At 42.9% G+C, this 27,883-nt stretch overlaps 2 protein-coding genes across 6 annotated transcripts in view; both read right to left on the bottom strand.

Moving 5' to 3' along the window:
- The window catches only part of ablim3 (actin binding LIM protein family, member 3), an 89,394-nt gene that overhangs the window by 9,071 nt on the left and 52,440 nt on the right, over positions 1 to 27,883 (bottom strand). The window lies entirely within an intron of this gene.
- Positions 177 to 26,787, bottom strand: afap1l1a (actin filament associated protein 1-like 1a). Of its 5 annotated transcripts, none has more exons than XM_052057738.1 (19): positions 26,620 to 26,787; positions 9,991 to 10,116; positions 9,819 to 9,902; positions 9,654 to 9,733; positions 9,146 to 9,281; positions 7,819 to 7,914; positions 7,522 to 7,736; positions 7,059 to 7,238; positions 6,755 to 6,850; positions 6,124 to 6,199; positions 5,201 to 5,305; positions 4,431 to 4,642; positions 4,158 to 4,303; positions 3,988 to 4,057; positions 3,259 to 3,373; positions 2,378 to 2,545; positions 1,154 to 1,329; positions 949 to 1,074; positions 177 to 723 (listed from the first exon to the last, which is right to left on the bottom strand). In XM_052057738.1, exons 1-19 carry the CDS (start codon positions 26,675 to 26,677, stop codon positions 697 to 699), a joined length of 2,292 nt encoding a protein of 763 aa, XP_051913698.1. In that variant the 5' UTR covers positions 26,678 to 26,787; the 3' UTR covers positions 177 to 696. The 5 variants fall into 5 exon arrangements, with proteins under 5 accessions (XP_051913698.1, XP_051913708.1, XP_051913733.1 ...); XM_052057748.1 differs by having other exon boundaries at positions 6,767 to 6,850; XM_052057773.1 differs by lacking the exon at positions 26,620 to 26,787 and adding an exon at positions 19,777 to 19,916.

The following is a 27,883-nucleotide window of genomic DNA, read 5'->3' as shown; positions in this document are numbered from 1 at the left end:
ATAGATCTGGCAGTCATAGCAGTGGTAGGGAATACCATGTTTCCTATCAATGGCAAAGACCACCTGCACCCTAGGATAAGTCGAAATTGATGTTCGATGTGTTCAGATCCTCAACGAAGAGCACACCCAGTAAAGCATGCCCTTTTAAAAAATGGCAGAATCAAGCTCTCGGGAGCCTTATGAAAACAGACATGAACTACACACAAAGCTCAAGACAGAGAAAACAGTAGTCATAAAAAGGAAAAAAAACAATGATAATTGAAAGGCACATTGTGAATCAATTGACTTTCAATCATCTTATCACGTCACATCACATTTTTCTTTTCTCATCCAAAAACATAGCCACCCCAGCCAAGATAATCTTACATTTACATGCATTCACAGTGCACTGTGCTTTGCAACATTCCAGTACCCTCCATATCTCATTTGTGCTGACCAAGTGGAGTTTCCACGTTATTTCAGGCAAAACATTGCAATGACGGTCTTTGGAGTTCTGAAACGGGGCGCTGAAGAACAAAAGCACTTTAGAAGATGCACCTCCACCGTGTGGCTATTTCTGTCATTACAACATTGAATCGTTGGAGGTCTGTGCTTCTGAATGCTGGTGAGAAGTTATTTTCAGCAGAATGGCAGGTTGCGACGATTACGTCCTGTAATCAGTTCCATTCACTGTAAGGACGTCTGAAGATGCTGCCTTTAAGTCTTTTTCTTTGATTCCCATTCCTGCAAAAAGAGAAGAGGGCAACGACAACAACAAAACAAGAAAATGAGACATGACAGAAAGATACACTCGCCTCACTCAATGGCATCAAAAACTTATTCAGAACAATAACAATGCACAATGGCATTATTTGATTTTTTTTTTTAAATCAATGGAGCTCTTGTATTGGTTGAGATCATTGCATCATTCAGGTAAGCAAGCATACAGGAAGTGAGCTAAAGAATTACCTTTGCTTTCTGCATGACAGTTCCTGAAGACGAAGCGTACACAGAGGGAGGTCTCTTGCGCATCTCCGAGGCACAGTTTACTGGTAAGCTATCACTGTAAATATTGGAAGTCTTCTTTCTGGATCCCTGTGGAAAAGCAACAAAATCTATCATTGTGCATGAAAGCGAGGGCGAGGAAAGACAAACATTCCTCCGTTTCAAATACCTTGGCAGGGGGGACAGTTTCCACGGGTGCACCGAGGGCTCCACCCGCCAGGCTTTTCTTCAGGTTTTCTTTGACTTGGGACAGTCGCAGTTCCAGGTCCACTCGTGCTGCTTCCTTAGCCCGACAAGCCTCTTCCAGTTGGGACACACGCTGGTTTAAGAGGACACATCTCTTCTCTGTACACACACACACACACACACACACACACACACACACACACACACGCATGATGCAGAGCAGTGTGTTTTTTGACCAGAACAAGCCCAGAGGTGGGCATTGCAATTTTCTGATGAATGACGACTGACCACCCCCCCCCCCCCCCACCCACCCAAAAAAACATACTAATCACTGACGGAGGTCAATATTCATCCGCCAGTGCAATTGTCACGAACCGGGGACCTCTCCCGATGGCCATCGCTGATGACTGATGAAAATACGCCCCGCCTGTCTTGCACACGTTTGTCATCACCGCAGATTATTTGATTAGACCGCATTGATTACATTTGTGCATTAGGCGGCAGTATGCACAAATTAGAGCACGATAACAACTAATTAATGAGCGAAGAAATCAGAAAGTAGCTTGGAATACTGGAGACATTTTTGCAGAGACATTCTTCTGAGTTTAGTTTTAAATTTCTCTTTTGGGAAGAGGAAGTAGGGTGAAATAGGAGATTGTGTATGATATAGACCCACACTCTAGTTCAGAAGGTGGAGGTAACGCACCAAAAGTTGTGTGCCAACCGCCCAGAGGTAGAAGAAGAAGAAGAAGAAGAAGAAGAAGGAGCTTTGGTATTCGTGCTTGTGTCATGTTTGCAATCCATTGCTGTCTACGTCAACCTTTTGAATGGATATCGACGCTCAAGGCTTTTCCAAGTGCATTGTGTTCTTGGACCGTACAAAACGGCGTAACCACTTCATAGTTCACTATATAGCGAATCGTGTCCTTATTTGGACACAGCATCATAATATAGGACTGAATTTTATACTTGAGGAAATTAATAAAGCAGTGAGGAATGCCATGTTATTGATGTTTTATTTATCCCTTCTGGCAAATTCTGTTCCCAGTCAGGCCAAAATAATCTGGGTTTACGGAGGTCAGACAGAGCAAACCCATTCGACATGCAAGCCTAGATAGAGGTTCAAGCAAAGGTGAGGAGCTGTGGGGATATGATGAGCAAAAAGAAAGAGATTTTCTTTTCTTTTGATCTTTTTTCCCTTTCTTACCAGAAGCCGTTTGCAGCTGTTCCTTCAGCTCTCGCTTCTCCTGTCGGAGCTTCGAGAGCGTATTCCGAATGGCATCCTTCTCTTTTTCTAGCTCTTCTTTTTCTTTCACATAGCGCTTCGCATCCTCCTCTGCTCGAGTTTTCCCATACCTTCCATACTGGTTCGAGTCTGAGGAGAGGTCAAACAGAGCATTTCTTTATCTTTTCACGGTAATTAATGACGAATCAAGGAGACAAAAACTCTCACATTCTATGTCCTATTCAATGAAGGGATGATGGTATAATGTGGCACATAGCGACACACACACCGGTGCATAGGTAAAGGTCATGAGGCGAGACAACGGATCTAACATGCCTTATAAATCTCATGTTACAGCCTGAAGCTGTCAACCTCTAAGCGTGCAAACTCCTTTTTTGAAGCGTCACAATGTCGGCGCAGAGGCCGGAGAGAGAAAGAAAGGACAACGGCAGTATCATGTTGCAAAACCCAGAATGCTCATCTCCTCTTTAAGTGGGAGAGCGGCCAAGGGACACAATGGCCCGCATGGGAGCGGCAAGCGCAGAGTTTAGAGACTGAGACATGACGGGGGAACTTTGAACCAGATAGAGGCTGACATTATATTTTATGACAAACAGAGGATTGGTCAGCGCCAGAGAGCGCTGTCTGGGGTTCCTGTGTTAGGCACGATTCAGATGTAGTATCAGTAAAACATTTGGAAGTCCAGCAAGAGTTGTCAGGGTTGTCGTTTTGGGTACGTTTCCATGACTTTAGGAAACATTTTACATTCAGATGTTAAGGATCTCCTTTCACAGCGACTTGCAAAAATACTTTAATATTTAATGAATGTTAGTCCATTGGGAAATCCGACCGAAAACACTTACTTGAACCTGTTCGTTTGAGGGAGGTTAACGGTTTGGTTTTGTCAGAATCACTGCTGGACAAACTTGAGCGCCGCTTCGCTTGGTTTCCACACTGCTTTCGGCATCTCTCGTTAGACTGGGGGTTGAAGAACGCAGGGAGGGGATGTGGTGCAAGCAAAAAGTTCAAATACGCAGCCACGTAGAATGAACCCACATTGAGATTTATTGACTTCTGACAACAGAGGTGTGTACACGTGTGGTTGGAGGTGGTAAGGAGTGTGTTTAAATGTATGTCGGTGGACTGATGTGAGGCGTTTACAGGCTCTTAAACGAGCGTGAGTGACCCCTTGCCTTCTTGTCACCATGATGATGGCTCTTCTTCTTCCACACTCCCACACACACGTACACATTCACATAAGCAACATCCAAACTGTGCCCAGGAAGGCCGCAGACCAGATTCAAAGGCTAAACTTCAGAACTGTGAGGCAGATGGGCAATCCACAACCCCACTGCGTTGCCAATCATGAGTTAAAATCATAAATAACTCAACCATGAAACATTCCGCGGTGTGTAGCGAATCTATATTATGACTTACTTTTTGAATAAAACCACTGAAATGAATAACAATCTTCATGGTATTGAAATTCATTGAGAGGCACCTATATGCAGTATGCCCATTACATAACTGCATTTTGATTCTCATTTGATCAGAAAAAAAGTGTGCTCAATCTCTGTGTGTGCGAGTCCAACCTGCAAATCCTCATTTGGGACTTCGTCGTATGTTCTGGAGTCTGTGTTATTTCCGGATGACGTGACCCATCTGCATAAGAATCACAGAGTGGGGCAGAAATGATGGTTGCTTTCAAGGGGTTCCGATTATGAGCAGGCCCCGTTCTTAACCCTAAAATTGGCCCACTCACAGGAAGGAATGGCGAGCGGCATTGCGGATATTAGCAATGGTCTCCACGTCGACGCAGTCATAATGCAGGGACTCTGGATCTGTTGTCGAGCCAGTTTCTGCCAGGAGAACCCCAAGCCATCTACCGAGGTCCTCAGAGTTGGCTGCCTGTGAATAAGCAGGACATTGTGAATCTGAAGGAGCTCACTTCTTTGGAACTTATTGCGCTTCATGTTGGTTCAGTAAAGGTGGAAAAAAACAATAAGTAACCAGCAGTTTAACAAACACTTCTCACCTCGAGAGCAGCTACGGTGGTGCTTGCTCGTAAGATTCTGAAGGCGATGGGATGCTTGGGTCCCAGGCCTGGCACCAATTCACAGCCATGCAGTGGGAGGGAAGGCAAGGAGGTCTGATGGTCGCCTCTGTCGTGATAGAAGTGCAGGAAGCCTCGACACACACAGCACCAGTGCTCCTGCCACTCTTGGTTGACGAGCACTGACAGATAACCTGAACGCAGAGAAATAACGTCATGAACACTGCAGTCATCGAATCAATCCTGTGTTCTTCCATCACGGTTTGGTTTGGGGCCGCCACAAAAAAGGACAAAATCCGACTTCAACGAACAGTTAGGACGGCAGAAAAAATCGTTGGCACCGCCCTACCCACTCTTGAGGACTTGCACACTGCAAGAATCAAGACAAGGGCACGGAAAATCCTCCTGGATCCCCCGCACCCTGCCCACCACCTTTTTCAGCCACTCCCCTCAGGCAGACGCTACAGATCCATGCGCACCAAATCCAGTAGACACTTAAACAGCTTCTTCCCTCTAGCCATTAACTCCTTAAACAGTCACTGACAGTCACTCTTCTTGCACCACAAAATGGTACTTCAAAACTAGTGGTTACTCTAAAATGGTTCAATGATTTTGTTGTTTACGATGATACTAGTGCAGCGTGTTATACCGGAGACAAATTCCTTGTGTGTTCTACATACTTGGCCAATAAAGATGATTCTGATTCTGATTCTGATTCATATCAAGAGATACAAAGAAGCGGCCCCGCTGACCTTGTCGAGGGTCGTTGTAAACTGTTCGAGGAGTCTTCTTTTTTGAGAAGCTGATGATGCGTGTGATCTTTCGACCTGCGGCAAAGGCTCCGCGCTTCACTTTACCTAAGAAATGGAAATGCTTTTATAAATATGCTTTACATTTGAAAACTTTGAACAATATAACACTGATTTCCATTCAACATTTTCATTCATTGGGTGAAAATCAACACAACACAACGTCTAAAGTTCCTTGATTATCTCTGATGTCAGAACTCTTGGTTGGTGATGGTAAATCTTAGTATATATGTGAGCCCCATTTGATTAATATACCAATAATTCAAAATCATAAATCCCCATCAGGACGCACAGAAAAAAATCGACACACACACCACTCGATGGCCTTTAGGTTGACGATCACTGTTGCGTGTTTCATTCGTGCAGTGTGACCTTTAATTCCATTCAGAACGATTTTCACTAATGGCTAATGACCCTATTTTGCCATTGAGAAAAAGTCCTTCGGGGGACTTCCCAGTCAAGTATTCCCAATGAGGGAAATTATGAGGACATGCCAAAGTGGAAGAAAAAAAAAAAACACTTATTAACCCTTTCAGGGACAGCGGTTACTCCAGTGAACAGCTTATCAGGCTACAGGGTGCATGAAAGGGTTTAAAAAAATCCTCGTCATATATTATGTTCTGGTCGTCAGCAGCGTTTTTATTGCTATGCCACAATTCTTGGAATTCTAATTGCATTGCGCATGGGGAAAAGTTAATACGGTGTTGTGAAACTTAAACATAGCATTGAAGTTTTATTGCTAATTTTTGATTTCATCAAAGCCTAAATTTCTCCATTGAAGATTACGGTTCTGGCTCGTGGCAGCGTTAACATTCAGCTATCCGAACGTACACGGAAAAGGAGCCCCATTCATGTCTTCTCCTTACCACTTTCTCGGAGGTTCTCCCCCGTTGATATGCCAACGCTGTCTGAATCAGAATTGTTCTTCTCTGTAGATAACCTCTGAAGAAGAGCACACATGCATACAAACAAATGGATTTATTGACTGAGACACTTTTCTATTCGATAACCCAAATTCATTTTTTTTTAGAGCCGAGTTTTCAAATTCAATCTGGGGTTCGTGTGTTGTGCAACCAACAACTCCAATGCCAGTTCCACTTGTCCGGTCTCTAAAAATTTATCTCTGGAATTTGTTTCGCTCACATGCGGTGTCGACCATAAACACATGACATAAGACGATAAACACACCTATTTTGTGACTGGTTGTGTTCCCTCACTTCCTTGGCTTTCATTGAACTTTGAAGGGGGAGTACAAAGCTCAACAATGACTCACCTGCAGCCCTGTCTATTATTGACGTCTTAACAATCCCTCAGTTAACACATCTTGCCTTTGCTATGTCTGCCAGACACAGGTAGTGATGTTTGCTTTCTTTTGACATACAATTGATTAGGAAAATTGATGTTGACAACTCAATTGCTGCCGACAGCTGACTTTTTCTCACCACAGCTGTCAAAAGGAATTCTAATTTGCGGGTACAAGCATAAAAGTCCTGTCACCTTTTGACTCACCTTGTCGAGTTCGGTTTTCCTCAGAATGACGGGCGACGCGGGTACCTCCGGCCCGGTGCATGGACCCTTCACCTCTCTGACCACCTGCAGGGATCATTAATTCAAGTCAAACAATCTCTGGTGGCGTTGTACTGGACTGTTTCATATTGAGTGATACTAAAAAGACGTTCAAAAAAAGAAAAATCACCACATTAACATCAAAACGACTTTGCTTGCAAAGGACACGTTAGCTCAATGACAGTGTGTACCAAATGGAGTGGACGATCAACGCATTAAATCATATTGCAGTTACCCCGAGCCATCTCTCCGCTTGCTCCTTGCTCTGCACAGCCAGCACCAGACCATCTCCATTGGGTAAGGTGAAGCGGAGTTCATGGTGCTTCCGTTTGCTGTCTTTTGGGGCGTAGACCACAGTGCACTGGGGTAGCAGCAGGTCTACATAGGGGCATGTGTCCTTGGAACTCTTATAACACTGCACAGTGACACACAACAGGCAATAGTACAAATTATTGCAAATATTGGAACGATCACATTATTAGGTCTCATGAGGTTGAACGCGAGAGGTATCAATTTAACAATATTCAGATTTTCATTGTAATGGTCTGTGGCCTAAATGAGATGTGTCAATAAAGCAACCAGGTTAGCTGTAGAACATGGCAAACTACAACCACAATAATACTGCCATATTATTCCAATTCAACACGGATCGTAAAAGATTGTGCTCATAGTCGCAATGTTTTCTGGCATTTACTCACCTGTAATCGATTCTCCCGTATAACCGTGAGCTGTTTGGTCCACTGGCCGAAGCGTTTCTTGCGTAAGAGGAAGGCACAGATGCGACAGTCCCTGGTCGGGGGCATGGAGCTCTCATCTGAGGGCCACTGATGAGTGAGTCGCACACTGGGGCTCCTCTCTTCCTCGTCTTCCTCGTATGACTCATAGGAGCTGCTCAGAGCGTCAGAATCATTATCTGAGACAGCAGAGGGAAGTATGTCAAAAACCTTTTCCTTGAATTACATTTACACGTCGGTATTAACGTATGATGAACTCACAAGAGTTTTTACGATGGGAGTTGATGCGAGTGGTTGGGTAGTTGCAGTCGGCGTCTTCATATCCATCCTCGATGGAGTTGGGAGGGCTTGGTCTGACTGCAAAAACAAATTAGTAAGTATATTATAAAAGAATTGACTTCAATTATTATTATTATTTTTTTTAATGTACCGTTTTCGACCATTGCCAAAACACATTTCTTCAAACCTGAAGCTGTTGGTTCTTGTGAATCGACTATGGTATGCCTTATAGCAGGCAAGTCCAGCTCCGGGCCTGGAGGGCCGCTGTACTACCTGTTTTCCAGCTCTCCCAGCTGCAACACACCTGATTCAGATGATCAGCTCATCAACCAGCTCTGAAGCAGCACTAGAACCTTCATGATTATTTGAATCAGGTGTGTTGCTCTTGGGAGAGCTGGAAAACAGGCAGGACAACAGCCCTTGAGGACCGACTTTGGACACCGCCGTCTTATAGGTTTCTTTTTTACAAGTGAGAAATGAATCACACCAAATCTGCTCCTAAAATTAAGTACAGTGAAATTCCTCTACAACAAAACCTACATGGGCGAAAATTCCCCCTGGTGTGAAAAAAATCATGCATTAACACCATTCCCACTTTCCTGCCTCCCATACAACGAAAAAAAACCCTGTTGCATTATACGAAATCTTTTTCTCTGCTCTTGCCTCGTGACGAGATTCACTACAACGAAGTCTAATCCAACAGCGACCTCTATTGCTTCGTTCGGAAACGGCAACAGCAATCACCACACTGGTTTAAACATGCGCAGTAGTCCAGGAAGTATTTGTTATTGTTAGTTTCAGACGCAACAAGAACGTTGCATTGCTAAAATGGCTAAAAAAACGGACCTTTGGATGTCAAGCAGCTAAGACAAGAAGAGCTCTGACACTGGAAGAGAGGGTAAAAATGATCAAAATAAAAGACATTATCCAAGAAATTGATGTAAGGGAAAGTGATTGCTGATCGTAAATTTTGCAATTTCTTTCCCTTTTTTTCTTTCTACACCGACTATATGAAGTGTCAAATAAGTGTATGCTGATACTTCTGCACTATTGGAATAAAAATAAAGAGTACACATACGTTTGTGTGTGCGTGTACACAAACTGTGTGTGTGTGTGTTTACATCTGAGATCAAATTGGTTACAGTGAAAAACCCCCTGTTGTGAAAAGATTCTTGCTGCAAACATGATTTCGTTGCCGAGGAGTTTCACTGTATTTGAAGTCACGAGAAACACCCGTATGTTTTATAATGTTTGACAGCTGATTGGAAGTGAATTGGGACAAGTTATGTCAAGGAAGGACGATGTTTACCTCTTGTGATGATGTATTCGGGCATCTTGCCCGGACTGAGTGGCACTGCCTCCTCATAATAGTCCTCAGGCGGAGGAGTTGTGGGCAGAGGTGGAGCGGAATCTGCTGAATGCACAGCCGAAGAGTCTCCGCAGTCCTGAAAGGTGAGATAGAAAGATACACCATGTCTCAAATGTACTCAATAACTGAGCGATTTGTTTGCTCCCAGCCAAAGGAGGTATTTTATGAAGGAGACTGAATGATTCCTTGGGTGGGGCCCTAAATCTTAATTTACAGTGCGAAGAGTATGTGGGAAATCCCGCAACATGGAATACGCAATCTTTTACTCCCTAAGGCCTCTTCAATCATGCACGCATCGCAATCTTTGCTTACATAGTTAGTTTCGGAAAAGAAAGGCGGGAAAGACTAACAATGGATTTTCAATGATGTGCAGACCCACACATATCACACCCACACCCGTTTCAATTTGAAACCAGCATTTGGCTGTTCGAAAAATTAGGACACTGACCTGTTTCAAAGTCTGACTTTGTGTGTCTTTTTCTAGCTTCGAATCATCATTTACATCCTTTAGGTCTCCGAGCTCAGAGTCTGAAAAAAACAAAAAAACCAACTCGCGCTTCAAGACAAAATTACAGGTATGCCCTCTGTGCTGTTAAAGTGAATTCGAACGCACCGAACTTCTCAAAGAGCGACTCCACAAAGCTGGTGCCGTTCCTGTACACTGCTGAGTTGACATAGATGTAATCTGTTCCTGAAACTGGAATTTAAAAAAAGGCAAAATTGAACACTTGTGGCTCGGCAATTTATTTTTACACTCTCCCCTCGTCTTGATTTCGCTTGTTGACCTGATGGCTGGATCTGCTGCAGGAGGTTCCAAACTGAGGTCTTCTTCTCCTGCGTGGAGGAGCTCAGGGTCTCCTGATCCAGCAACTTCAGGAGAGCATTCAACTCACTCACCAACTGCTCCATTGCTGCATTGAGATAAAATGTCAGGGGAGACACGGAGCGGGTGAATTAGCAGAGAGCAAAGGTCGGCCAAAAGATGTCTAAACACGCATTACATGCACGTAAGCTGTGTCTTTTGACTTTGCCGTATATTTTGCTTTTCCAAACCTTTCACCTTTCACAGTCTGTGAACATCACTCTCCTCTTCCCATCAGAGCCAGACTAAACAATACAAGAAAAGAGTGACAGTACAGATGTGTACAACTCCTCATTAAACCAGGAAACTTGAACCGGGGGGTGGGGGGGAGCAAAACAAGCGGATTAATCCTCAAACTAAAAGGAACCACCAATCATTCTTGGGCAGTATCTTGGAAACAAGGCTGGCTCACAGAATGGCGAGCAAAGTCAAATTTCAACCAAACCAAGAGGCAAAATGAAAAGTTTTGACAGTGTGTCGAGATATGAGACTGTGACAAGACAAACAGATTAGAGAGCATATTTATGATGCAGCAGCCAAGCTTTTAATTTGTAGACTCACTCTTTATCTCAGTTGGGAGATGTTAAGGCGTGCACACACAAAAGCCTGGAGGTGGAACACATGTAATGACACACTTGTTGGAATGCTCACATCGTAAGTTAGTGTGAGATGTTCTACTTTTTGCTTTTACAAAGAGACACATTTGAACCTACAATCTATTTTTAATCCCTGTAATTCCATCTTTTCCTCAGTGAGGTTGGTTGTCATAGTGATAATACAACACATAAACCTGGACTTGGTGACTAAAGTCTCATAAAAAGAATACAGATGTTCTTTTTTGTTGTATTTTTTATGGGGTTTTGCTTGGTAATGATACAGGTGAAGATTTGACCCTTGATCAAGTCTCCATCATTCCCATCTGATGTAGCAACAATGTCTTGGATCATGAGCTCCAATAGGGTAAATAAAAAAAATGTGCCGGCTTTCAGCGTGATGCATTTCTCCATCCATATTTCGAAAACAGCAGTCATTAAAATGGACACCTTTGCTGAATCAAAACTGTTCACAAAAGCACAACAAAGTGCACGAAAAATCAGCATTAACTTTTTAATGACAGAATTTTTAAAAATACCACAGGTGTACCAACTGTTTGCGGCCAATGGGCGTCGATAGTCGGTGCACCTCCAGACTAATCGCCAGTGAAAAAGTAAAGTAGCAGCACGGGAAAGCTGATAGCATCTGCTGGAAATGCCCCATTATTCCCACCTCTCAACCTGCTGCAACCACCATTTTGTTTGAATTCCTGTGTTATCCGAGTTGATGCTAGACACAAGCAAGTGCTACCAAAGGCGTAGCCGCCACCTATCCCGACCACCACCACCGCAGTTGTGTTGAATGCTTTCCTCCAACAATGTTGTGTGATCTTCACAATCGGTTGGAGTCACTGCTCCTGCCCCTGGTAGCTCCATAAATCGACCCCCTTTAGCAACTAGCACCGGCCACCCGTCCCTGCTACCTGCTCCATTTTCACAGTCCAGACACATTAGAACCTGCTGAACCATGCATCTTGTTGGGGTCAGCCATGGGACAGTCACTCAGCCAGAAAACTCATTGTTGGGAAGGCAGCCATATGGCAATAAGGCCTGGCCCACTAAACACTCACTCACTCACTCACTCACTCACTCACTCACTCACTCACTCACTCACTCACTCACTCACTCACTCACTCACTCACTCACTCACTCACTCACTCACTCACTCACTCACTCACTCACTCACTCACTCACTCACTCACTCACTCACTCACTCACTCACCTCAGTGTGTATTTATTAAGGTGCCACAGTAAATTGGTTCAGTGTATGCATGTGCAAGTTTTAGGAGCGCATTAGTTACGCTTTGACAGTTGTCAAGTCAAGTCAACAGTATTTGTAGAGCACTTTCAAACAGCCATCGCTGCATACAAAGTGCTGTACATGGAGCAATTTAACATGCACAATAAACAGTAAGACAAATCGGTAATAAAGGCGGTAGAAAGCACCAAACAGTAAAACCAAGAACAAATCTAAGTCATGCTGAGTCGAATGCCAAAGAATACAAGTGAGTTTTGAGGAGGGCTTTGAAGATGGGCAGCGAGGAGGCTTGCCGAATGTTCAGTGGGAGGTCATTCCAGAGAGAGGGACCAGCAACAGAAAAGGCTTGATCCCCTCTGAGCCTCAGTTTAGTTCTTGGTACTTCTAATAATGTCTGGTCCACAGACCTGAGGCGCCGGGCAGGTGTGTAGGGGCGGATGAGCTCAGAGAGGTAAGGTGGCGCGAGATTATTCAGAGATTTGAAAACAAAGAGGAGGATCTTGAAAAGAACTCTAAAATGAATGGGGAGCCAGAGTAGGAGTTATGTGCTCCCTCTTACGAGTACCGGTCAAGAAGCGAGCAGCGGCATTCTGGACCAGCTGAAGGCGCTTAATGGAGGACTGGCTGACTCCAAAGTAAAGGGCATTGCAGTAATCGAGCCAGGACGTGACAAAGGCATGAATTACTGTCTCAAAGTGTTCATGTGAGAGGAGAGGTTTTATTTTGGCCAGCTGTCTAAGGTGAAAGAAGCTGGATTTAACAACGGCACCAATTTGCCGATCGAGTTTGAAATCACTGTCCAGTTTAAGGCCCAAGTTTGAGACTGTTGATTTCAGATAAGGAGACAGGGGGCCCAAGTCTACAGGATGGAATGTACAAGGGCCACTGGGACCAAACAATATCACCTCTGTCTTCTTTTCGTTGAATTTCAAGAGATTTTGTGCCATCCAGGTTTTGATTTCTTCCAGACAGGATAGGAGTGGCCTTAATGAGAAGGCGTCTTTCTTGCTCAGTGGGACATAGATCTGGCAGTCATCTGCATAGCAGTGGAAGGGAATACATTGTTTCCTTAAGATGGAACCCAATGGGAGCAGAGCGAGAACAGCAGAGGCACTTGTCATCAGCAATGTATTTTCGCCACTGGAATGAGAGCGAAATGGCTTCCCACCACTAAGCAACAGAGATATTTTCCTGAAGCAGATCGTCCAATGGGCTGAACAATGGACCACCAATACTCCAGTCTACAAGCAAATAGAGCTGCAGGTCCATGCTGATAGAGTGTGTTTTCCCGCTCCTTTAAAGGCATTTCCTTATATTGTACTCAAACCAACCACAATTGTACATCCTGTAAAATTGGCATGAATAAGTGATTCATGCATGGATCAGCCACTTTGACCCTGCTCATTATGACGTGATTCACTGTGCAAGGGGGATTGGGAGGCTCACGAGAGTCGGATCAGTTGGCCTCATGAAAGCAGTCTCTCTGCCAAAGGTTGCAGCTGTTTAGATTGTTGCTCTGGATTTAAACTTGTGCTTTCCCCAACACTGGGGGAAAGAAAAAACAAACAAAAAAACCCCACCAACTCTTGGTGCAGTGTGATTCATTCACTTCACATTTCAACCAGTCAGCGCGAAATCAAATCTAGTAAATTAATCAAGGCGGTGCCTTGACACAAAACTCTAACGCCAAAATACTCAGAATTGAGCTCTAAAATGTATCAGATTTTGACAATTGCTGAGCGATGCTTTCCCTGCCAACATAACATTTTTGCCAACATTTTTTTTTTTCTCTTTCTCCTTTCTTCTTTCCACATACATTCTTGCTGCTGGAGGCTGTAAATTTCCCCATTGTGGGACGAATAAAGTATATCTTATCTTATAAGAATTTGAGTGTTCTACTTATCGGGTGAGGCACACAACTATATGGGTGAATCAAAACTCATGCCTTTATAATTAATCTCATTAGAAAAGACCACCCATTAATCTATGTGAAATTTGCAACTGTTCAGAGGTGTTGTGTATTTGTCTTACAAATAAGTTGAGGGAAACCCAAGTAAGATCACCTTTTAATTAAAGGTAGACAAAGCTCCATCTATGACCACCCTGAAATTGTTGACACTTAAAATATTTACGGGATATTTTCCACCTAAAATTCATTGCATGGTAATGTGAACCATAAAAAAATAACTAAATCATGCCGTCTTTGTTGTCCCAGCAGGAATGCTTGAAGCTATTCAAGAAGCTTTTGCCTCTGTCAAACATTGACTTCCTCTCACTTGTATGACAATTGCTGGTAAACACCACACGCATTCCTCACCTTGTCAGAAGTGCAAGACTCTGCAATGTGCGGCCCCTGACTAAAGATGCATGCGTCGACTTTTTGTTAAAAGCAACTCTGCAAGGATGAGGAGAGGAGAAGCAGGGGAGGAGGTGGTTGCCGATTCGGGAATTAAATGCCGTCAGCAAACAGAGCACCTATGCTAACATATCCAACAAAGCCTGATATGAAAAAAAAAATAATCTGACCTCAGCCGAGTTGTTTTTCCTCCCCAATAGGATTTGCTGAGTCTGCCGCAAACATACACATCACGCTTCACACTGACACACACATAAATGACTTGTTCTGGCTGACAGCTCAGTCATTCAGCAGCCACTTTGCTTCACAATATTGTTGCACATATTCCAGCTAATTACAGAAGAATTTGGCTACACACCGACTCTTCCGTGAGTTTCCCAATCAGCTGAGTAAGGCGACCAACAGTCACTTTCACAATATCGCAGCGTTACTATAGCACAATTGACCAACCGGTACAGTTGGGTTCATTGTTTCCAGAGTTTGGTGCCTTAACACTTTCTGGTGCCCGACTGTTCGTGGAGCTAAAGGATCGAGCGAGACCCACGTCTGTTGATTGTTTATGCCGGCTTTGCACATCTAGTCGGTGACATTTTTACCCAGTCTTATTTACAAAAAAAGCTCAAGCATATCCAGATTGCAGAGAATCTTTGAACAGCAAATTTCAAGTAATTGCCAAAGAGTGTCAATGGGAATTAAATCTGAAATTTGACCGAGCTTTTCTAACACAAAAATATCCTTTGATGTAAAGCATGCCGTTGTAGCTCCTGTTTTTCTGCTTACAGTCATTGTCTTGCTGGAAGGTTAATCTCCTTCCCAATCTCAAGCCTTTTGATGTCTCTAACAGGTTTTCTTCCAGGGTTGCCAGGGTTGTACTTAGCTTCATCCACCTTCCCATCAACTTTTACCAGCTATCCACCCCAATCCTTGCTGAAGAAAAGCAATCACACAGCATGATGTTGCCACCACCATATTTCACAGTGGGTGTTCAGGGTAATTAGGAATTTTAGTTTTGTTGCACGTTGCGCTTTGTAATTATGGCCCAAAAAAGTCCACTTTGGTCTCATCTGACCAAAGCACTGAACCCCAAATTTGTGGTGTCGCCAGCATGGCAAACAGGACTTCTTATGCCTTTCTTTCAACACTGCTTTTCTTCTTGCCACTCTTCTGCAAGTCCGGATTTGTGGAGTGCACAACTCATAGTTGTGGTATGGACAGATTTTTCCACCTGAGCGGTGGATTTTTGCAGCTCATCCAGAGTGACCATGGGCCTTTCAGCCTCTGCGCTCCTCATTCATCCCGTCAGTTTAGGTGGGCAGTTATGTATTGATGGGTTTGCAGCAGTACCATATTTTGGCACATTTTGGGATGATTAACTGAATATTTTGTCCATGTAATGCTGAAACCGTGACATATTTTTTTTTTTTCTACAAAGTAACCATGTTTTAAACTTCTCCACAACTTTATACCTGACCTATCTGGTGACTTCCTTGGTCTGACAAATGGCTGAGGCCTTCATAGAACAAGTGTATTTATACTAAAAGTAAATTACACACAAGGGGACTCTCTTTACTAAGTAGGTGACTTCGGAAGGCAACTGATGGCAATGGATGATGGTTAAGCGTATCAGAGTACCGGTCTCTCAATAAAAATGCACACCTCACTTTTCAGATTTTATGATGTGGTGATTAGGTATTCAACAAATGAGCGTGAGCAGTTGTTCAAATCCCATACGGTGTTTGCTCGAGTCACTTGGAACCCAGGCTGACCATGTACTATATTCTGTGTGTTGGACATCGGAGTCCTTAGTGCAGGTGTCACCAACATTTTTGAGGGTGAGAGCAACTTCATGTGTACCGATTGTGTGAAGGGCTACCAAATTGATACACGTCTGAAATAACATATTTGTCCAAAATACCTTCAATAATATGAGGATGTGTTATTTTTAATACTTGATGATTTAAATTGTCAGACTTTGATCGTGTTTCGAAATGTCTCACAGTACTGCCAATGTTTGCATTTTTAAATCATAATTTCTACTAGCAAATCACAATGTCCAGGCACTGGCGGGCTACTCAAGTGGTCTTCACGGGCTACCTGGTGCCCGCGGGCACCATGTTGGTGACCACTGCCTTAGTGCATATTCATAATTCAACACTCAGTTTGTGGGGGGGAGGGGGGGGGGGTTGGGGGGGGACCTATCTTCAATTATTCATTGAAAAACTTGGATGTTTGCACGTTCTTTCGTCAACTTATCATCTCTTATTGGCTAAATCATGCACCGATTCACGTTTTTTATGCTTGGGCCAGTAACAGTATTGCTTTGGCACCATCTGGTGGCATCTTAGTCTCAAGGATGTGTGTTAGTCTCTACCTGGTTCTGCCAGTGAAAAGGTGTCAGTAGAAACACGCGGAGTGGAATAGGACATTGACTCCAATCCAATTTGATTTATGCATGTTGCTCTCTCCATTTCTGAATAACCAAATGAACTCAGCAACTCCTTCGACACAGGATTACATAAAACAAGCGGATGAATGAAACAGGGCTAGCCAAAAAAGATGGTACCCTTAACCTTCATAACCAAACTCAGGTCTGACAGTCCCTGGGAGAACTGAATATTCACACACATCACTGCATCCAACGATTTCTTTCTCTTGTTGAAGAAGCTTTGGTGACTTGTGGCTGTGACCGACCTTTCTGATGCCGGAGCACGTTTTACTACAGAATTTTGTTTTTGGAATTCATTGCATCCTGACGAAATTAAGGATATTGTGCCGGATGCTATCAAAGCAGCCCTAAGTTTTGGTACAGTGTTTTTCTTTTCTTGTGTTTGATACCTCATTTCAGCATCTGTCCACATTGACTCCATGTGACTGTCCAAAATACTTACATTTTGTCTCATCTGACCAAAATACACTTCCCAAATATTTCTGGCTTGTCACTATGCATTTGGCACCTTCCAATGTCACCGCTTTCAAGTGATTTCAGTGATTCCAGTCGATTTTATTTTCTTTAATGAGTACCAACATATGCTTGCACATAAGAGACAACAACCAAGATCCAACATGTATCCATGGTAGAAAAAAAAGCCAGATTGTCATACTCTGGCAAATCATACTGAATTGTATTACAAAGTACTACAAAAAGAAGTAAAAGGTTGATCCCACAGAGTCGCTTCGAGCTGAAAAGCTGCCGAGTAGTTTTTTAACGAACCCTTATTCAGCCAGGAATAAGGCATATAGAGCATTGGGCAAAGCTTACCCTCTACAGCAGTCGCTGAGAGTCCGACCATGGTCCCAGGTTACAGAGAGGTTCATTCATACAAACAAGCTGATAGTGTGAGAAATATTCCAGAGTCTAGGCCTGGCCGTGTTGGTGGAGGTGAGCTCCAGCCTGCCTGCCTGCCTGCTGCTGAAATCACAGTCCCTCCTCTCCCTTCCTCCCTCTGATCTGTTATCTCTACACTCCCTCCCTCCAACTGCCCACTTCTCTTTTCTTTTGGGGGGCGGGGGAGTTGCTGGTGTGTGTGTGTGTTCTTATTAGATCCCTGTCTGATCTAATCCGAAAGGATTGGGCAGCACCTGGGATACTTTCGCATGCCCAATAACACTCCTGTTGTTATTTTTTTCTTATAGGTTTTATTATTCTTTGTAATTTTCCCTCAGTTCGTGTTATTCATCGAAAGTACGGTAGCCATTTGACAGAAGAACTTGGAAGATCAAATTCTGTTCCAAGTGATTTAATTTAACCGAAGTGTTTTTTTTTTCTTTGCAAAAGTGAAGCAAAGAAAAGGAGTGGAGTCAGTTGAGGTGGAAGACAAGTTGGAACTTTTCAAAGTGGCTTAATTCTTGCCCTCAGGCTGTGACATGATGAAACACGCCTTCACTAACATCGGCACTAACGTGACAGTTATAAACCCTGCAGCACAAAACAATATATAACTTCAACAACCCCTTTCACAGAGCCATACTGTTATCCTAAAATGTTGCCAATTAAACATTTTTCAGCAAAAGTCAAGTACTATCATTGAGTGTTGGCCAGCCACATTACACACACCTCCCGCGATCATATCAGATCCAATATAGTGTGTAGGGAGTACAAGAATAATAACGTGAAAGAAGTAGAAGTGCGCCGCATCATTCTGAGTCCGGCTTCCGAAGCAAAAGGTCAACAGAGCCTGCTTTGAAATCACTTTTCACTCCCATTGGTGGAATCTTGAATGCCAATTTAAGATCCAAGACCCTGTGTACACATCACTCACCCATGGATAATGAGGCATTTAGGGAATTGAACAACCTTACAACTACAACTAAATACAAAATAAATTTAATCACATTTCTTAGTATAAAAATGTCTTTTATTTCATCCAAAACACAATTTTAACACCGTGTTTTATGGGAACTGTAAGACTGGTGCTATGATCCACCAGGGGCCCACCATGCTTGGTTGAAATGGGTGTGTAGGAACAAGAGAGTCCTGACCTCAGCCCTATAAACACACCTTTGGGATGAGCCAGACCTGTGATTTAAAGCCAGCAAAAAGATATTATGGAATCCATCAGAACGGACAAAAAAATAATTCTCCTACAGACGCACATGCTCAAATCTTGTACAATGTCCAGTAGAGTGTAACACTCAATAAAATAAAATAAAAGGTGTTTTGGCAATGAATCACATTCTTACTACACAGGGTTTAGTATTTTTGTCCTTTTCACCCATTGTTTCTAGAGTGTAACAACGGATTCAGCCTCAGAGGACCTTGACTGACCTTTGGTCCTGTTTTGGCAGATTAGGAGAGGGAGTCAGCCAATTCAGGCACACAAAGATCTCACAAAGAACAACATTGAGAGAAAAAGAACAACTTGTGAGGGGAATTTATCAAGGCAAGGCATCTATGATGAAATCAGATGTAAAATGTTCACCTGTTTATAAGGTTTTTTTTTTCTTCTCCAAAGTCCCCTTCTTAAATTATTCTTGTTGTGACAAATACCAGACACGCCCTTTAAGCCTGGTTATGGTATTTCAAAACCACTCCACACTGTGACCAAACGTGACCCCCCGAAGCCCGGAGTAAAGCTGTGAACTCGCAAGATGATGGATGCCAGAGGAGGGACAGCAAAAGCAAACAAAGCCATAAAACACAACTTTACCTTGAAGCCTAACTGGGCACGCTCATTGTCATGTTTTTGAGTCAAACCAGGCAACCCAGGAGTTCAGCCCACAATACCAAATACAAGTCTGACAGTCCAGAGGCATCTCCCTGGGAGAGCTGCATGTAATGAAAACTGCAGGGCTTTTTCTTGGAAGTCCATCCTCCTTCTTTATTGTCTTTGGACATGTTGGAGAAACAAACATTCTCAAACCTGATCGGACATGAAAGCGCGCTGCAGGTCTAAGACTTTGGTCTGCGGGATGTTAACAACAAGAAAAGCCTACTTTCATGAAAAGGATAAATGTGGTCACACATCATGTGAATCACAGCAGAAGTTAAGTTAACATTTTTACCTGACTATCTTGTGAGGATTGGTCAAGTAACGTCACAACCTAATCTGGAGAAAGGTAACATTTCTGAAACACTGATCCGATACGCGCTGCAGCCTGAAGGTGTGTGTGGCCCACATGCCGACAACGATGGGGCGGACCGGACGGCCAGATGTTCTTGAGAGTATTTCAAATTGCACTATGTGAGCTGTGCCAACAATGCTTTGCCTCTCCAGCATGTGCCACCAGTCCACTCCCACCCTCATCTTCAAATTCCAGGCATTTCGCAAGAGTGACGGCTCTCATCTCATGTCTAGACGACATGTCTGGGCATTCATGGACTGCTAATACAGTCCATTCTGCAGCCTTAAACCCAATGTCTTTTTAAATACGTTTTATCCCAATCAAGCTGTCTGCCACTTATAACGTGTGGTGGTGCGAGTTGAGGGGGTAGCTAGCCATGGACATGTGCTGTTGGCTAGCCAAAGGGGCAAAGATCTGTAGATTTCTACTAGCACATACGTATTTCGATGAGCTCACTACTCGGCTTTACCACACGTTACTTGAGAGCACAGTCGTCTGAGTACACCAAACCGAGTGCAGGGCAATGAGTGGAGTGCAAAGGTCAAGGAAAGAGAAGAGACCGACTGACTGACATAACAAATTCTAGACACGCCACCATATGGAATGGTACCGTCCCAGCATAATGACTGTTACACACTACGTTGTAGGTCAGGAGTCGCCAACAAGCATTGCACGCTGATTGAACACTCTAAATTGTCCCTAGGTGTGAGTGTGAGCGCAGATGATTTTATCCTGTATTGATGCACCATGTCACCTGAGTCACAAGACCCCAGCATTCACATGACACATTTCTCAGGCAGTGCAACACTTGGAATGACACAATGAACACAGAATGTATGCTTTGATACTGAATATACAAAAGCTATTGTTGGTTTCTTTGCATTTTAAAACCATCCAACAACACAACCAATGTCAGGATATTTCCTGGTCACACAGAGCTACAAACTGCCTGAAGACTATTTGACGGACAGTATACGTAGGTTGAAAATTTGAAACAAGAGAGAAATGTCTCTCTTTTGCTCTCACTTAGACCGGAAAAAAAAGTGTTTTAATGAACACAAATAGGCAAAATAATACCGTATATCTATCTCGTTGCCATTCTTGCTGCTAAAGCATCAGTCAAACGGCATCATGACTTGTGTCATTATTAAAACAAACAGATTCTCTCATCAATGAGAGTCTGTCATGTACGCACCTTTGTGACATGGACAGTGGGTGAAGCAACCCGAAAATATGCCCTCTCCCGATCCAATTTGGCCTCGCGTGTAGACTCCCATCGACTTAGCACTTCTCCCAATATTTCTATTAACAGAGGTCTTGTTTGGTTCACCTCCACTTGACCGAGCAATGAAAAATGTAGTGCCCCCACGCCCTGACCCCCCATACAAATCTATTTTCGTAAAAGTTGAACTAAAGTGATTTAGTTGACTAATAGGATCACATATGAGAGCTGTATGTAAGCAGAGTTGCTGTTTGCAACACATGCATTACCATTGGCCTGTGTTTTCATCATGACTGATCGACAGCTGCATCTCACTTCCCTATTTAAAGATGTCAAATGAGCCTCCGGCGTTTACATTCCACAGCAAAGTAGATTATTACCACTCTGTTATTACAGTTCTCAGCTCAAGAAGAACAATTTGTGGGAGGAGGGGGGGGGGGTTGCTTTTGGATGCAAATGTATGTTTGGATGTTCAAAACAGTGGGAAAATCAATTAATATACGGGATATAATATACTGTGCATAGAAAATCATTTGTCCTGTCCATTGGAAAAAAAAAGTTCCCTGTGAGTGACTGGTGACCAGTCGAGATCTGTCGCCAACTCCAAAAAAGGATAAGCAAAATAAATTTTAAAAAATAGACAGATGCTATCAATTAAACAAGACATCAGTATATAAAAGATAGTGACCCTTATATTTTTATTTTATAATGCGTGTAATAGACAAGGATCACGTGATTTCCACCCAACAAAGGAGACACAAAGATCCATTTTAAATCTTCATGACATTTTCAAAAATAGTGAATTCACTTGAATTCTTAATGCTGCCAAGAACATGCTTCGCAATTGGACCCACCGGATGGTATGCGAAGGCCCCCCGTGTTCCCTACAGAGATGGTCTTCCTCCCTCTGTTGATGACATCACATATCACCTCCGGCCTTCTGTTTCCTCTTCCGGTCAGCTGACGTGTATCCACTTTTACAGTACTGTCCCTAGTGACCCTCGATGCTTTTCAAGATAGGACCGAATGCTTTTGCTTCTACTGCTGTAATTCAACAAAGTGACAAAACAATAGAATAAACCACTAGAGCAATCCAATTTTTTTGTGCAAAGAATTCCCATCTATGAGTAAACTACATTGTCTCCCACGACATTTTCCTGTAAGCTACCTGTATGAATAAGCTTATAGAAAATAGGCTGTAACTCTTACAACTCAAACAAATTGCCAAACAAGCAGGAGGGAAGCAGCTTGTGGTGTCAACATGTGGAACATGTTTGGAGAAGTTGGAAGGATGTACTAATTAATGAGGGAAAGCGGGAAAGCATGTTCTTTCCACTGTTTTTATTACACTCAGGAAGATGCTTCGGGTTATTATAAAAATAGAGCAATGGTCTCACGCTGATTAGAATAGAAGACAATCTTGTGAACTGCGCCATTTATAATGTTAACCTGAAATGATTTGAAAACTGAGCCTCAACGGACTGTTTCATCTCAAGATCGCAAATGAGCCTCTGGCATTTATTTACATTCCACCACTCTGGTATCCTAGTTCTTACCTCGTGAAAGAACAACTGGTTTGGATGGAAGTGGTTGCACACACACACACACACACACCCACACACACACACACACACACACATGCTCGTAGTCAGTCTAAAAAACGGTGGCATGGGTGCATCCCTAGTTTCCGTGGTGATGAAGAAGGGTTGCTGCACATACCCGGTGAAGCATTAGGTGCCCTATGAAGGTGAATACTGAGGCTTTGATGTTGACATTTGATTCGGACTTGTGGCTTCATTGGATTGGATTAAACTTTATTGTCAAAGAAGTAGGAAGCAGCAGTGACAGTGGTGAGCGGCTTGCTGGGGAGTGATATAGTCGGGGCGTCAGATAAATGATTGATTCGAGAATGGTTGCTCATTAACAGAGTTTTGAGATAGCTACCTCAAGTCAAAAGTATCTCACATTTTGTGATAGTTGAGTGGCAAGCCAAAATACACTCAAAGCACAGTACTAGAAGGCCTTTGTGCTTTGAGTCTTGGTGAGATGAGGAATTGGAATTGATAAACTGTCCCAATACGTGAGTTGATACGATCCATCCGAATGATAACTGCAGCAGACAGGAAATAATCAATATGTGAGAGCTTGTCATGCTTGGACACACAGCAGCAATGTTTCCCATTGTTTGCGAAGTGACAGTGTTCCTTCCAATAACTCCACATAAAACGCGTCTATCCTAAATGTTCGCTGTTATCCATGACTTCCTCCAACCTTCTATCTAATCTTTGTTAATAGTTTACGTACATGACCTTAAAATGCCCTTGAAAATAACTCACTGGGGATTTCCCCCGATGTTTCCAAATGCTTTTTTTGATGCACTAGCCCATGACAGATACAGACAAATGGGCATTGGCTTGTCAAGAAATGGTTGGAGGTCAAAGATCACTGACGAGTAAAGGATGCGTCTGGAAAAGCTCCTCTGCCATTCTTTTTTTTTTCATCTCTTTCTGTGTGATTAATTCATGTCTGAGATGACAGTGAGGGTCTGACTCAGCCTGCTGCCACACAAAGACCCTACAGTGCACTCAATCTTATTCAGTGCACAGTCCAATGAGCTCACCGCAACGCTATGTTTGCCTCACACTAAAGTATTCACTGAGAAAGATGCAAGTGGAGTCACTGTATTGTACCACGCATCTCTCTACAGGGTGCTTACATATAATTGTACCTTGAAGGGTATACTCGAAGTCAAAAATATAAGCATTAAGGTGAGGCTCAATAAAACACATTGGGGTGGCCAGTTCCTTCCTCAAGGGCACTCTGTTGATGTTTAGGAAGCAGGTAAAGCCTTTACACATCAAAATGCAATAAACTAGAAAGGAGATTCCCTCTCAGTATTTCCTGGATGTTGTTATTGTAGCTGGGCTTCCTCCCTTTCTGAGAATAACATTAACGGACAATACAGTTGCTATCCCCTGACACAGCGGTGTCTACATCCAAGTTTGAATAATATGTAACTCAGAGATGATCTTTGAATGCCTGTAAAGTTTAAATTGTGGACGTAGATCAGTCAAGTCTAACTGCCACCAAGCATGATGCCACACGAGACTTCATCAAATCCCGTGAAATGTACATGAGCGTATTAAAAGGTACAGTGTGTAGAATTTTTCCGCCTACTGCCCGAAGACAGCTGGTATAGGCTCCAGCTGGCCCCGCGACCCTTGTGAGGATAAAGCGGATCAAAAAATGGTTGGATAGACGGATGTGTATAATTTAGTGCCATCTATCGGTGAACTAAGCGAATGCAATGACCTAAACTCAAAGTGTGTGCATTTTGAAGCACGTGCAGTCCAGGGCCTGAGAGAGACCACACGTGGCAAGCCTCCCATTGTTCAGCAAAGGTGCAAACAAAATGTCACCCCAAATGACTTTTAAAATTCCCTCAAGTGATGAACTAAGGGCATGGCATTTGTTACAGCTGCTGTAGTCATCATGTTGAGGAACTACATTCACCTACATTTGTCTCCTTCGGCTAAGCTTCCGATAGGGGAGGTTATATATATTATATAATTAGCGATGACTTCACCTATATTTACATAAAAAAAATAAGAATAAAAATAAGAAATTACAATGATGTGGTAGAACATATTTTTTTCCACTGTCATTCGAAGGACTTCATTAAAAGATTGGAATTTACCAAAAACAAAACCAACATGTGTTTAAGCCGAAGGTTTTCGATGGTGAACGTTGCCATCATGATTCTTACGGGAGAAAGTGTTTCGAAATACAATCAAATCTGAGGTTTCACTGTATTTGCAGAATCCTGAACAGTGTGTTGTTTGGCAGATGGTGTGTAGTAAAGCATAGTGCTTTACTACGCACACCGGGGAAGAGATGCCAAAAGGTCAAACAAAAAGAAACCGAAGGGGACATTGATATTAAGCGTAGGATGACTTTCTACTGTTGCGGCGAAGGCTCCTCTTTCTTTGTCCTCCGCTGCAAAATCAGACTCAGAACAATGGCCGTGTTGAATTTTGTGACAAACAGAAGCACTTTGTTTTGTACAACTGGAGTCAACTCCCAATACGAACAATACAGAGTAGCATTGCTTGCATGCAAGTATACTGGAGTCGCAAACATGAACAACGGTGACGACAGCAGGGTGCATAATCACATTGCTGATATCATGAGCATACAGCTTTGTCTCACCAGAAATGGCCTGTCAATCATTTTGAACAAATACTCAATTGCATCGAGGGAGCGGGTAGTCTTTGTTTGCAGGGGCTGTATATTCATGCGTCATTATCACACAGTCTATTTAGTCCACAATTTCTTCCATATGCTTCCATGCAGCTTGACAATGGCCTTGATTCATCATGGCCGCTAAGCTACAAAACACACATCTCAACCACCGCAGAGCGTTTGTCTCTCTATAGGGACAGACGCTCCTCTTTCTCACCCACCTGATGCTCAGAGTGCATCTGTACGACTACAGGAACCAAAACCTCATGACAAAGGCCCTCCAGATGTATTCCATTCAAGCATACATTTACAATGATCTAATGGTGACTCCAAAAATCTACAAATATATATATATTTTTTACTTATATTTGATCAGATTGGGTGGAAACTAAAACACAAATAGTTAGGTAATAACACTAAACATTGTCCAAGGGAAAAGAAAAGTTAAAACACAGTGTATATAGGTTTATGTCCTTTCCGTAACGGTCTGCTGAGTGAAAGTGTCCATAAAATTTCGTCCTTTAATAAGTAGTTTATGTTAAACTGGCTGGAGTCGTGCAATGAGTCTTGATGGCTTTGCAAGAGTAAAACTATGCCTTGCCATTGTGTGTAGTTTGAAATACGTTTAAATTATGGTGAATTGTACCAAAAGTGGTACAATTTGGAGTTCAATCAAAATTATCTGGAAATATCTGCTTCAGAGGTAGCTGCGTGGTGTCACGTGACGTCAGCAAATCTTGTGAGCCTTCAGCACAGCAGTACTGCTAAGGGTTTACATTTTGTTACATGCAAATCTTTGCAGTCGGACCGCGACCCTCGTGAGGATAAGCCGATTAAAAATTTGGATTTGAGTGTGTAGGGGCCCGTGACTGGGTTTGCCAAGGGCCCCCAAATGATGACAACGCCCACCGGGTAGGGCTCAGCTTTCCATGTTAAATGAAAAAGAATGATGCACCTCACCTTAGGTCAAAGCTCACATAGCAGGGGTAGATGGGCTGCTCTGAGTCTAGTAACAATGGTTTACAGTACAGGGGGAAATCGTGCCGCTCCTCCGAGTAAACTCATGAGCCAATTACATATTTTGTATTGTTGTCTGTGTCAACACAAACCACCATGGATAGATAGATAAATAGATATATAGCTGGACAGATATATTTTAAAAAACACTGGCGGTGAAGATCCGATATCAATCTCTATTTCACATGACTCTACATGAGTAAACCAAGAACCGCATCTAACGTGTTCACGTCTGTTGTTGCTTCGCCTCACACGCCCACTTGACTAAGTTGACACGTTAAAAAATATCCGTTTTAACTCACATTTGGTGCCGTTTGAAGTCATCCCGCAGCTGAGGATGCCGTCTATATAAGAATGCATGCACTTTCACGGCGATGTAGTTGACCAGCTTCAATCTTGTGTGGAATAAAGACGCTCCATTTGGACCGCTTTCTGCAGGAATTTTGAGGAGGCCGCCGTTTGCTCCCCGCGGTCCTAGCACCTGCGTTCTCCTTGCCTCAAATAAATTATGTTACCGGAAGTCAAAACTCGTCAACAAATTCAGATACTACAGAGATACACTACAATCAGTCAAAAAAGACTGGCCAGGTAATTTGTAAATGACGCTGTGGGTGCCCACGCCGCCATCAAAAGAACAGTTAACATAAAGTGACAAAATAATTCAACAAAACACATAAGACACTAACAGTTATGCAATTTTAACCACTTTTCCTGCATACACTTTGCTGTTTGAAGCAGTTATAAATGAAAGAGGGACGAATCAAAGTGTCCTTTTCACCAGTGGATCAAAGACGTCATCCTGAAAACGTGCACACGTCTGCTGCAAGCTAAGTTTGAAAGCAACAAAGAGCTGTAGCGTCCATTAATGAAAAAAGAGATTGGCTCTCGTCTCCTGCACCATGTAAATGCCGCTTTTTTTTGGGGGGGGGGGGGGGGGGGGGGGGTGATTTGAGTCATCGATAAATTGACGAATTAAGAATCGATTTTTTAAATAATCATTAGTGGCAGCCCTAATTTAACGGGATAAATGAACACAGAATAATGTTGTTTTCAAGTAAATGTAGATCTATTTCTTTTATTTTTACTGATATCCAACTGATCAACCGGTTTCAGAGCTGAATGGAAAAAAAAGAATATATTTTTTAATGAACCAATTCGAGGGACAATGGCTAAATAGCACAAATCATACAAGACTTTTGATAAAGTAAATCAGCAGGCCAGATTAATGAATGGGGCAGACCGCATGTGATTTTTTTGGCATACTTTACTCACCGGTGAGCTAGACAAAATTATTATATCAATTTGTTTTACGTTGCTTCATGTGAACTATTTATGGATTATTTGTAATCTAAATATTGGCTAAAATGATATGTCTCATATTTAAAGTAGGCCGCCTTAATTTACCACGCAAAGCTCAACACCACATGCAGGGCTTTTCAAGGTGTCCTTGCAACGTTTGTGCTCAAATGTCAAATTTGATTTTTAAAATGGACAAACAGGCCAGATCGCACAAACCCTAACCCGTCAAATTGCAGTGGTTCTAATGAATTTAATCGTAATGAATGA

Source organism: Hippocampus zosterae, chromosome 1 (genome assembly GCF_025434085.1).
Source record: "Hippocampus zosterae strain Florida chromosome 1, ASM2543408v3, whole genome shotgun sequence".
Taxonomy (NCBI): domain Eukaryota; kingdom Metazoa; phylum Chordata; class Actinopteri; order Syngnathiformes; family Syngnathidae; genus Hippocampus; species Hippocampus zosterae.
This window is presented reverse-complemented; position numbering and strand designations above follow the sequence as displayed.